The 11314-nt window shown below is 51.2% G+C and overlaps 1 protein-coding gene across 1 annotated transcript in view; it reads left to right on the forward strand.

The window, feature by feature from the left end:
* The window catches only part of GRIN2D (glutamate ionotropic receptor NMDA type subunit 2D), a 44690-nt gene extending 35907 nt beyond the window's left edge, over positions 1-8783 (forward strand). Inside the window, exons 11-13 of the mRNA XM_049901565.1 lie at positions 5849-6036; positions 6211-6443; positions 6851-8783. Coding sequence (XP_049757522.1) covers positions 5849-6036; positions 6211-6443; positions 6851-8170 — 1741 coding nt within the window. The 3' untranslated portion in view covers positions 8171-8783. The remainder of the gene's footprint in view (positions 1-5848; positions 6037-6210; positions 6444-6850) is intronic.
* The last annotated feature ends 2531 nt before the right edge of the window (positions 8784-11314 follow it).

Raw genomic sequence — 11314 nt, forward strand, 5'->3', positions numbered from 1 at the left:
ATTATTATTATTTCCATTTTATAGATGGGGAAACTAAGGCACAACAAGGTTCCAGAACTGGGATTTGAACCTGGGCAGTCAGAGACCAGAGTCCAGGCACTCAACCACTATGCTACATTGTCTCATATGTGTAGTAGGAAACCCAGCATCACCCCCTACCCTCCCCAGCAGCTTCATAGCTTCACAAAAGATGTCCCTATGTTTGTTGTTTTAAAAGGAGCCCTGGTGGCTCAGTGGTTAAGTGCTCAGCTGCTAACTGAAAGGTCAGTGGTTCAAATCCCACCAGCTGCTCCTTGAGAGAAAAATATGGTAGTCTGCTCCTATAAAGATTACAGCCTTGGACTAATGTCACAAAATAGTATGTGTTATAAATTTTTGAATGAGAAATTAAGCTGTAAACTTTCACCTAAAGCACAATTAAAAAAAAAAAAAAGACAACAGCCTTGGAAACCCTACAGGGCAGTTCTACTCAATCCTGAAGGGTTGCTATGAGTCAGAATCAACTCAAGGGCAACAGGTTTTGTTTGTTTGTTTTTTAATATCCCCTTTTACATTTTCCCTTACTTTACAGTTCTATTTTTAACAGTTATACATTCATACCGCCTGAGGAGTCAAACACAAGATTTTTTTTTAATGAAAAAACAAGTCTCGCATCTGCCTCCCCTCCATTTTTTCCGCCCAAGAGAAATCCAATTCCATCTCGTGAATTTTTTTATTTTGCTATTTATCTGTCTTTAAAGACCATGTTTGTATAGCTACCTCTTGATTTTTCAATTTTAGGCATTTTCCATCCCCTCCTTACTGTGGGAGACACATAGCCATGCTCTTCAAATCACTCCAGCCTCCCATATTGTAATTCTAGTTAAATGAATATTCAGTGTTTACATGTTATGACTATAAATGCCCTCGCAGCTGCCACAAGTAGTAATCTGTGATTACTTCTCTCTCCTACACAATTCTTTGTTTTTCCTGGAGTTAATAATTGTCTTTTTTTTTCCTAACTCTCTCTCCCCCACTTGTTTAATTTTCTTTGTGCCTAACTAATTCAAACCCAGATTCTCTGCTAAATGTCTGAATCGCCTCTTAATGTGTTCAGAAGCATCAGGTACTCTGTTCCTTGACTATATTTTTCCCATGGCGTTTGGCCCATTCCAATCTAGTGCATAGCTGCCATCTTGGAATCACCCTTGATCTTCATCCTCTCACCTCACTCCTGGTTTGGATCCTGTTTCCTGGGTCCCAATTTTTGCTCTGTCTGGATTCTGCTCCCTTGTTCTTGTGAGCTTCCTGACAAAAAGTGCATGAGGGGCAAAGTTTTGGAGACATTGAAATCTGAAAAGTCTTTCTTCTTGCCCTTATACTTGATGGGCAGTCTAGCTGGGTATAGAATTCTAGGTTAGAGATCATTTTCCTTCAGAATTTTTGAAGGCATCACTCCATAGTTTTCCAGTTTCCGGTATAACTGTTGAGAAATCTAAGGCCATATGATTCCTAAGCCTTTATAAGCAACCTGTTTTTCTATTCCCTGTCTTCAATTTGCTGACACTTTTTCATTAGTAATGTGTGTTGATTTATTTTCATTGTTGTTCTGAGCACTCCATGCACCTTTTAATGGTATCCTTATGTCATTCATTCTGGGAAATTTTCTTGAATTCTTTCATTTATGATTTCCCCCTCCGCTCAGTTTTGCTGTTCTTTCTTTCTGGAAATTGTATTAATTTGATATTGGGCTTCCCAGATTGTCCATTTCTTTAATTCTTTGATTTCCATCTCTTTATCTTTTTTGCTCTACTTTCCAAGAGATTGCCTCAATTTTATCTTCCATCCTTTATTAAGCTTTTCATTTCAGCTAGTATATTTTTAATTTCTAGAACTCTTTTTTTGGTGTCTGAATGTTCCTATTTATAGTATTCCTATTTATGTTTCAGAATGGCAGTGTTTTATTTCTCCGATGATATCAATGATAGTTTTTTTTTACACTTTCTCCTTCCTGTATAATTTTTCCTCCTAGTCTCTATTTGGCCTATAGGGTCACTATGAATCAGAATCAACTCAACGGCATTGGGTTAGTCCCTGTTTGTATTCTTTCTTTCTTTTTTTTTTATAACTTATTTTGTTGTTGTGAATATACACAGCAAAACGTATACCAATTCAAATTTCTGCATGTACAATTCAGTAACATTGATTACATACTCCAAATTGTGCAACCATTCTCACCCTCCTTTTCTGAGTTGTTCCTCCTCCCTTGACATAAACTCAGTGCCCCCTAAGGTTCCTATCTAATCTTTCGAGTTGCTGTTGTCAGTTTGATCCCATATAGATAGATCTTAAAAGAGCACAATGCTCAAGGCAGACATTTTTTACTAGTTAAGCTAAACTATTGTTTGGTTTTAAGAAGACTTCAGTGGATATTTTTGGTTTAAATTTTAAAGATTATCTTAGGGCAATAGTTTTGGGGGACATTTCTATCTTTCTTGTTAGAGATTGTTATGGATTGAATTGTGTCCCCCCACACCCTAAAAAAAGTTATGTTGAAGTCCTATCCCATGTACCTGTAAATATGACCCTGTTAGGCATTTCTTTGGTTATGTTAATAAGGTCATACCAATGTACGGTGGATTCTAAACCAAATCACTTCTTTTTTTTTTTTTAGTAATTTTTATTGTGCTTTAAGTGAAAGTTTACAAATCAAGTCAGTCTCTCACGTAAAAACTTATATACACCTTGCTACATATTCCCAGTTACTCTCCCCCGCCCATGAAACAGCCCGCTCCCTCCTTCCAATCTCTCTTTTCGTGACCATTTTGCCAGCTTCTATGCCCCTCTATCCTCCCATCTCCCCTCAAGGCAGGAGATGCCAACATAGTCTCAAGTGTCCACCTGAACCAAGTAGCTCATGCCTCACCAGCATCCCTCTCCAACCCATTGTCCAGTCCAATCCATGTCTGACGAGTTGGCTTCGGGGATGGTTCCTGTCATGGGCCAACAGAAGGTCCGGGGGCCATGATCACCGGGGTCCTTCTAGTCTCAGTCAGACCACTAAGTCTGGTCTTTTTATGAGAATTTGGGGTCTGCATCCCACTGTTCTCCTGCCCCCTCAGGGGTTCTCTGTTGTGTTCCCTGTCAGGGCAGTCATTGGTTGTGGCCGGGCACCATCTAGTTCTTCTTGTCTCAGAATGATGTAGTCTCTGGTTCATGTAGCCCTTTCCATCTCTTGGGCTCGTTATTGTCTTGTGTTCTTAAAACCAAATCACTTCTGAGTGATGGCTTATAAGAAGAGCGGAACAGACACAGGGACAGATACATGGGGGAGACATCAGGTGACAATGCAGGCAGATACATCTATAAGCTGAGGAACACCTAGGGCTACTAACAAGGAAGGATCTTTCCCTAGAGCCAAGCCCTCGATTTGGACTTCTAGCCTCCAGAACTGTGAGAAAATCAATTTAAAGCCACCTACTTTTGGTATTTTGTTGTTGTTATTATGGCAGCACTAGGAAACTAAGACAGAGGCTTTATCTGATGTCTAGTAATCCTTGGTAATCTGTTCATATTTAGGTGTGTGGGGGGGGTGTTGTTGTGTGCTGTTGAGTTGATTCTGACTCACAGCGACAGTTCTGAGGCTATGAGCTCATGAGCAGGGCTGTTGGCTATGATCCGTCTGTGCAGTTTTTTGTTGGGCAGTTCCCAATGTCAGTATTTTTAGGTCTGTTTCCTTGAGGTGGAGCTCTTGCTGGCACAGTGGTTAAGAGCTTAGCTGCTAACCAAAAGTTCGGTAGTTCAAATCCACCAGCTGCTCCTTGGAAACCCTATGGGATAGTTCTACTCTGTCCTGTAGGGTCACTATGAGTCGGAATCGACTCGATGGCAATGAGTTTGGTTTGGGTTTTTGGTTTTCTTGGGGCAGTCATACCCGCACACATACACACACCATACCCTTGTCATACAGTCGATTCCGACTCACAGCAACTCTATAGGACAGGGTAGAATTGCCCCATAGGGTTTCCAAAGCTGTAATCTTTATGGAAGCAGTCTACCACGTCTTTCTCCTGTGAAACAGCTGGTGGGTTTGAACCATTGACCTTTCCGTTAGCAACGAAGCGCTTAACCACTCTGCCACCAGGGCTCCTTTGATATCCCCAAGACCAAACCAAACCTGTTGCTGTCAAGTCGATTCTGACTCATAGTGACCCTGTAAGACAGAGTAGAACTGCCCCATAGGGTTTCCAAGGAGTAGCTGATGGATTGAAACTGCTGACCTTTTGGTTAGTAGCCGAACTCTTCAGGGACCCCCAAAACCCTCCTCCACCTGATGCTAGTTCCCAGCCCCTCAATCTCTCCCCTTCAGTCTGAGTCTAGAAATTCCAAAGCCTTTTCACTTAACCATGCAGAGCAATTCACCTTTCGCCCCCAAGGGCATTTTCCTAAAAAAAGAAAAATCGAGAGAGAAATTGCAGTCTGCCTACCAGGCAAAAACTGCCCACAGGCAGTTGCAGCATTTTTCTTGCCTATACATATTCTATACATATTCTTGCCTATACATATTTTTTTTATACATATACATGTCCAGATGTCACCTGGGATCTCCCTGCCTGTTAGAACCCATAGAAAATTAATTCAGCCCCATTCTCCAGCCATGGGATGGTGAGTGTGCTCCCAGTTTTCTGCTGACTTCCCAGAGTTTTCAGTTCTCTGCTCCACCCCCAGATTTTTGCCTCAGCTGAACCAGTTCAGTTTGGGGAAGCCTCTCATTTCCCCGTCATCCTATTTGAGGTGTGTATGAGTTTCCGCCACCCCCTCCTCCACCGCCCCCCTCCCCGTGTGTCAGTGTGTCATACTGTGGTATTTTGCATGTTGCTATTTTTTTATGATGCTGGATGTTTTGCCGCCAGTAGTTCAAATACCAGCAGGGTCATCCATGGTGGACAGGTTTCAGTGGAGCTTCCAGACTAAGACAGACTAGGAAGAAAGGCCTGGAGATCTTCCAAAAACTAGCCAATGAAAACCCTACAGATCACGACAGAATGTTGTTGATATTGCGCTGGAAGATGAACCCCCTAGGTCGGAAGTTAGTCAAAATACACAGGGGCCGCAACAATGGACAGAGCATGTCAACAATTGTGAAGATGGTGCAGGACCCAGCAACGTTTTGTTCTGTTGTGTACGAGGCCACCATGAGTCAGAGCCAACTCCATGGCAACTAACGACAACATCAGAGTCCTAGGGCTGCCGTAACAGATTACCACAAACTGAGTGGCTTATAGACCAAAACCTGTTGCTGTCAAGACAAGTTGAGTCTGACTCATAGCAACCCTGTAGGACGGAGTTGAACTGCCCCATAGGGTTTCCAAGGCTGTAATCTTTCCAGAAAGAAACTGCCACATCTCTGTCCGGCAGACCGGCCGGTGGGTTTGAACCACTGACCTTTCAGTTAGCCATCGAGCACTTAACCACTGCATGAGCAGGGTTCCTTCAGGTGACTTATAAAAAACTATATTTACATCTCACAGTTCTGGAGGTTGGGAGGAGTAAATAGGATTTTCCATGGATGGCTACGGTGAGGAGTAAAGCGAGTAATTATTTTGATAATCAGCCCAGTTAACATTTCACCAGCACTGCCTAGTGCACCAGGCACTCTGCCCTTGCAACAACTGTGGAAGGGCAGTATTCCTGCCATCCCTATTTTACAGATGTTGAAAAGGAGGCACAAAGAGGAGCAGTAGCTTGCTCAAGAGTTCATGGCCATTTAGGAGATGGAGCCAGTGGAGGTTAGGGGTGAGAGGTTCTAGGCTGGGCCAGGAGGGCACCTGGATGGGAATGACCCACCCTTTACACCCCTTGCCCCCAGAAAGCTGGACGCCTTCATCTATGACGCAGCTGTGCTCAACTACATGGCCCGCAAGGATGAGGGCTGCAAGCTGGTCACCATCGGCTCTGGCAAGGTCTTTGCCACGACAGGCTATGGCATCGCACTGCACAAGGGCTCCCGCTGGAAGCGGCCCATCGACCTGGCGCTGCTGCAGTTCCTGGGGGATGGTGCGGCCAAGCACAGGGGCTCCTAGATGGGGTGGGGGGTGGTGAGACCCCTAGATCCTGGGGAAGGAGGAGATGGGGGCCCTGACTTCAGAGTCTGGGGGCTGAGACTGCTGTATCAGAGGAGAGGGTCCTTGGAGGCTACCATGGCAGGTGACCTCTGACCCCCCTCCCCAGATGAAATCGAGATGCTAGAGCGGCTGTGGCTCTCTGGGATCTGCCACAATGACAAGATCGAGGTGATGAGCAGCAAGCTGGACATCGACAACATGGCAGGAGTCTTCTACATGCTCCTGGTGGCCATGGGTCTCTCCCTGCTGGTCTTCGCCTGGGAGCACCTGGTCTACTGGCGCCTGCGGCACTGCCTGGGGCCCACCCACCGCATGGACTTCCTGCTGGCTTTCTCCAGGGTATGGGGGCAGGAGGACCGCGGTGGGAAGAGATGGGGAGACGCATGTAGAGACCAGGAGGCATGGACAGAAACGGGAAACATGGATAAAGAGCCAGAGAGGGTGAGGGGGAAAGGCAGGTAGAGAGGGGAAGACACAGGAAGACACGGTGAGAGTTGGGGGAGGCCGTGGGTAGCAACGGGGAGGGCGCCTGCTGGTGCAGTCTGGGAAGGGGGGGAGATGCGGAAAGAAACCGGGAGAGAGGGGGTACGCAGATGAAGACTGGGAGAGAGGGAGCACTTGGGAAGAGATGCGAGAAGGGGAGATGTGGGTGGAGGCTGGGCAACAGCAGGAACGCTAGCAGGTGAGGGTGGAAATGGAGGGCCCCAGGGCACCCCGCGCCTACCTCCCCTTCCCGGTACCCACAGGGCATGTACAGCTGCTGCAGCGCCGAGGCCGCTCCGCCGCCAGCCAAACCCCCACCACCGCCGCAGCCGCTGCCAAGCCCCGCGTACCCGGCGGCGCGGGCGCCCGGTCCTGCGCCCTTTGTGCCCCGGGAGCGCGCTGCCGTGGACCGCTGGCGCCGTGCCAAGGGCCCGGGGCCACCGGGCGGCGCGGGCCTGGCCGACGGCTTCCACCGCTACTACGGCCCAATCGAGCCGCAGGGCCTGGGCGTGGGCGAGGCGCGCGCGGCTCCCCGGGGTGCTGCCGGCCGCCCGCTATCCCCGCCGGCCGCGCAGCCCCCACAGAAGCCGCCGCCCTCTTACTTCGCCATTGTGCGCGACAAGGAGCCTCCCGAGCCCGCTGCCGGCGCCTTCCCCGGCTTTCCGTCCCCGCCCGCGCCACCTACCGTCGCGGCCGCTGCCGTCGGACCGCCGCTGTGCCGACTGGCCTTCGAGGACGAGAGCCCGCCGGCGCCCGCGCGCTGGCCGCGCTCAGATCCGGAGAGCCAGCCGCTGCTGGGGCCCGGCGCGGGCGGCGCTGGGGTCGCAGGTGGGGGACCCCCGGCGGCGCCGCCGCCGTGCCGCGCCGCGCCGCCGCCCTGCCCGTACCTCGACCTCGAGCCATCGCCTTCGGACTCTGAGGACTCGGAGAGCCTGGGAGGCGCGTCGCTGGGCGGCCTAGAGCCCTGGTGGTTCGCCGATTTCCCCTACCCGTATGCCGAGCGCCTCGGGCCACCGCCTGGCCGCTACTGGTCGGTAGACAAGCTCGGGGGCTGGCGCGCTGGCAGTTGGGACTACCTGCCCCCACGCAGCGGCCCGGCTGCCTGGCACTGTCGCCACTGCGCCAGCCTGGAGCTGCTGCCGCCGCCGCGCCACCTCAGCTGCTCGCACGACGGCCTGGATGGCGGCTGGTGGGCGCCGCCGCCGCCGCCCTGGGCCGCCGGGCCGCCGCCTCGGCGTCGGGCCCGCTGTGGGTGTCCGCGGCCTCACCCTCACCGCCCGCGGGCCTCGCACCGCGCCCCCGCTGCCGCTGCGCCGCACCACCACCGGCACCGGCGAGCAGCCGCGGGCTGGGACCTCCCGCCGCCGGCGCCCACCTCGCGCTCGCTTGAGGACCTCAGCTCCTGCCCCCGCGCCGCTCCCCCGCGCCGGCTTACCGGGCTCTCGCGCCACGCGCGCCGCTGCCCGCACGCCGCTCACTGGGGCCCGCCGCTATCTGCCGCGCCCCACCGGAGACACCGGGGCGGGGAGCTGGGCACCCGCAGGGGCTCGGCACACTTCTCCAGCCTGGAGTCCGAAGTATGACGCGGCCAGGGGCCCACAGCGTCCCCTCGGTCAGCGCAGGCCACGGCCCGAGGGGGCGCTTAGTGGACCGGACCTGCGAGGGTTGGCAAAGGAAGACGTGGAACTGGCCGGACCCCGCCTGGAGCAGCGTCCTGAACTGCGAGCCGGAGGAGACTTGGTCCCCCCAATTCACCCAGCTGAGAGCGAGGGGGCGAGGGTGTTGGAGCCCACCGGACTTTTTTTTAAACCCGACAAGGGCTTTTTAATGTCACCAGATGGGGCGGGAGGTGGGGGAGGGACACCCCACACCCGCGCCAAACCCCCACGCCCGGGGCCGTGACCCCCCACATCACTGTGCAGCTCCCTGGCCCCAGCCACGCCTCCGGGGAAGCCCGTTTTTAACCTTTCATCCATCTGGACATAAAACTGTGAGACGCGTTCACCAAACTGTGACCCCAGATCTTGGCCCCAACACACGAAAGCCCCTGACTTCAGACTGTGACCCCTGACCCCGAACAGTGACCCGATCCCCAGACTGTGCCCCAACCAGACTGTGACTCCCCCCGACGCCAAACCATGACACCCCCTCCCCTCCTTTTTTGACCCTCAGTCTCTTTCCCCTACTTTGACTAGGACATGCCCCCAACAGAAGCCCCGCCTCCTCTGCTGTGACCCCCACCCTCCCTCAGGCCCAAACTTCCCACCCAGTCGTACCTCCCTACCAGCCCCAGGTGTCCCCAGCCGTAGTCTCTCCAAATCCACCCCTTATTCGCGACCCTGCAGTGGTGACCCACCAGACCCCCCAAAGCCTCCTCTTTCTGGGTCCCCAGCCGGGTCTGGGGCCGGGTGGTGGAGGGGAGGGTCTGGGAGTCCACACTTCACCACCAACCTCTCTTTCCACTCTCCTGTTCCACATTGCAGTGTTTGGAATAAACGATGTTTTTAATGCTTACTCAGTCCTACCGTGAGCTCTGCGTCTGTCTTTTAGGCCTCCTCAAATTTTCTGGAGGAAACACAAACTGGGAAGTCCCACAGAGGAGGAGGGCACAGAAAGAGACTTAAAGAGAGAACACAAACTGTAGAAGGAAGCCAGGAGAGAGGGACAAAGACTCAGATAAAGGTCGTGGGAAGAGACCCAGAGAGAGGTGGACAGAGACCCAGAGAGAGGTGGACAGAGACCCAGAGAGAGGGGACAGAGACCCACAGTGGGGGGACAGAGACCCAAAGAAGAGGGGGGTAGAAACCTAGATAGAGGCAGAGATCCAGAGAGAGAGAGGGGGACAGAGACCCAGAGAGACAACAACAAGACCCAAGAGGTGGACAGAAACAGCAGAACAGAGACACAGAGGGAAGGGAACAGACCCAGAGAGAGAAGAACGAGACCTTGAGAGGGATGTGAGAGATCCCTGATACAAGACATTTTAGGATCAAATCGAGGGTCCCATTCTTAGAGCTACAGGCAACAAGAATTGCTGGATTCGTAATACCCTGTTCATGCAAACCAGGAGAGTGTCTGATTTATCACAGCCAATCCACACATCTTGAATGCCATTACTCTCACCAATGAGAACCTATTGCTAACACTTCTTTATACCAATTAGCCAAACCTCTCATGCTGATGAGCGATAGAGCCAAAGCACCAGTAATAGCTGCCTCCCAGAGGGGATGGACTGTCTGATTAAGTGCACGCCATGACAGTGCAGTGGTAAAGCGGTGGGTCAGGCTGCTAACTGAAAGGTCATTGGTTGGAACCCACCAGCCACTACGCAAGAGAAGGATGTGACAGTCGGCTTCCAAAAAGATTGCCCAACAAAACAAATTCTGTTATGAAAACATTCTGCATCCCACTTTAAAGTGTGGCATCTGGGGTCTTAAATACTAACAAGTGGCCATCTAAGATGCATCAATTGGTCTCAACCCACCTGGATCAAAGGAGAATGAAGAACATCAAGGTCACACGATAACTAAGAGCCCAAGAGCCAGAAAGGGCCACATGAACTAGAGACTTACATCATCCTGAGACCAGAAGAACCAGGTGGTGCCCGGCCACAACCGATGACTGCCCTGACAGGGAGCACAACAGAGAACCCCTGAGGGAGCAGGAGAACAGTGGGATGCAGACCCCAAATTCTCATAAAAAGACCAGACTTAATGGTCTGACTCAGACTAGAAGAATCCCGGCAGTCATGGTCCCCAAACCTTCTGTTGGCCCAGGACAAGAACCATTCCCAAAGACAACTCATCAGACATGGAAGGGACTGGACAATGGGTTGGAGAGAGATAGTGATGAAGAGTGAGCTACTTGTATTAGGTGGACACTTGAGACTGGCTTTTCCTGTCTGGAGGGGAGATGGGAGGGTAGAGAGGGTTAGAAACTGGCAAAACGGTCACGAGAGACTGGAAGTAGGGAGCGGGCTGACTCATTAGGGGGAGAGTAAATGGGAGTATGTAGTAAGGTGTACATAAGCTCATATGTGACAGACTGACTTGATTTGTAAACTTTCACTTAAAGCACAAAAAAAATTATTAAAAAAAAAAAAAAAGATTTCCCAAGCCCAGTGCAGTTGAGTCGATTCTGCCTCATAGCGACCCTATAGGACAGAGTAGAACTGCCCCACGGAGTTTCCAAGGAGCGCCTGGCGAATTCCAACTGCCGACCCTTTGGTTATCAGCCGTAGCACTTAACCACTACGCCACCAGGGTTTGCTTTAGGCCAGTTCGACTCTGTCCTCTAGGGTCCCTATTAGTCGGAATGGACTCCACGTCGGCGGGATTGGTTCAGACCATAGCTACAGTGAGAACGCCTGATTAGCCAAGTGACTGTCCTTAGGGGATAGATTCAATGGACTAATTTACAATATCTTGTCTACGGTAAAGGATTTTGAAATAAATTAAAGCCATCATAACAGGGAGGGGGAGAAGAAACCGGCTTTATAGGTCCTCAGGGAGGAGAAATCTAGTCTCCTTGCCAGTAAGAACTCATATTTGCATATAATGAATAATTAGTGAGATGGAAAGAAAGCACTGGAGATCAAAGGTGGAAGATGAGTCGGGGCTCAGAGCTTCTCCAGGCGATAAAGAAGCTAACCTCCTATAAAACTACAATTCCCAGGAAGCCGTGCCAGTGTTACGTTTCACAGGGCGGCAAGACCGCGTGGGATTTGT

The sequence above is a fragment of the Elephas maximus genome, chromosome 11, assembly GCF_024166365.1.
Source record: "Elephas maximus indicus isolate mEleMax1 chromosome 11, mEleMax1 primary haplotype, whole genome shotgun sequence".
Taxonomy (NCBI): domain Eukaryota; kingdom Metazoa; phylum Chordata; class Mammalia; order Proboscidea; family Elephantidae; genus Elephas; species Elephas maximus.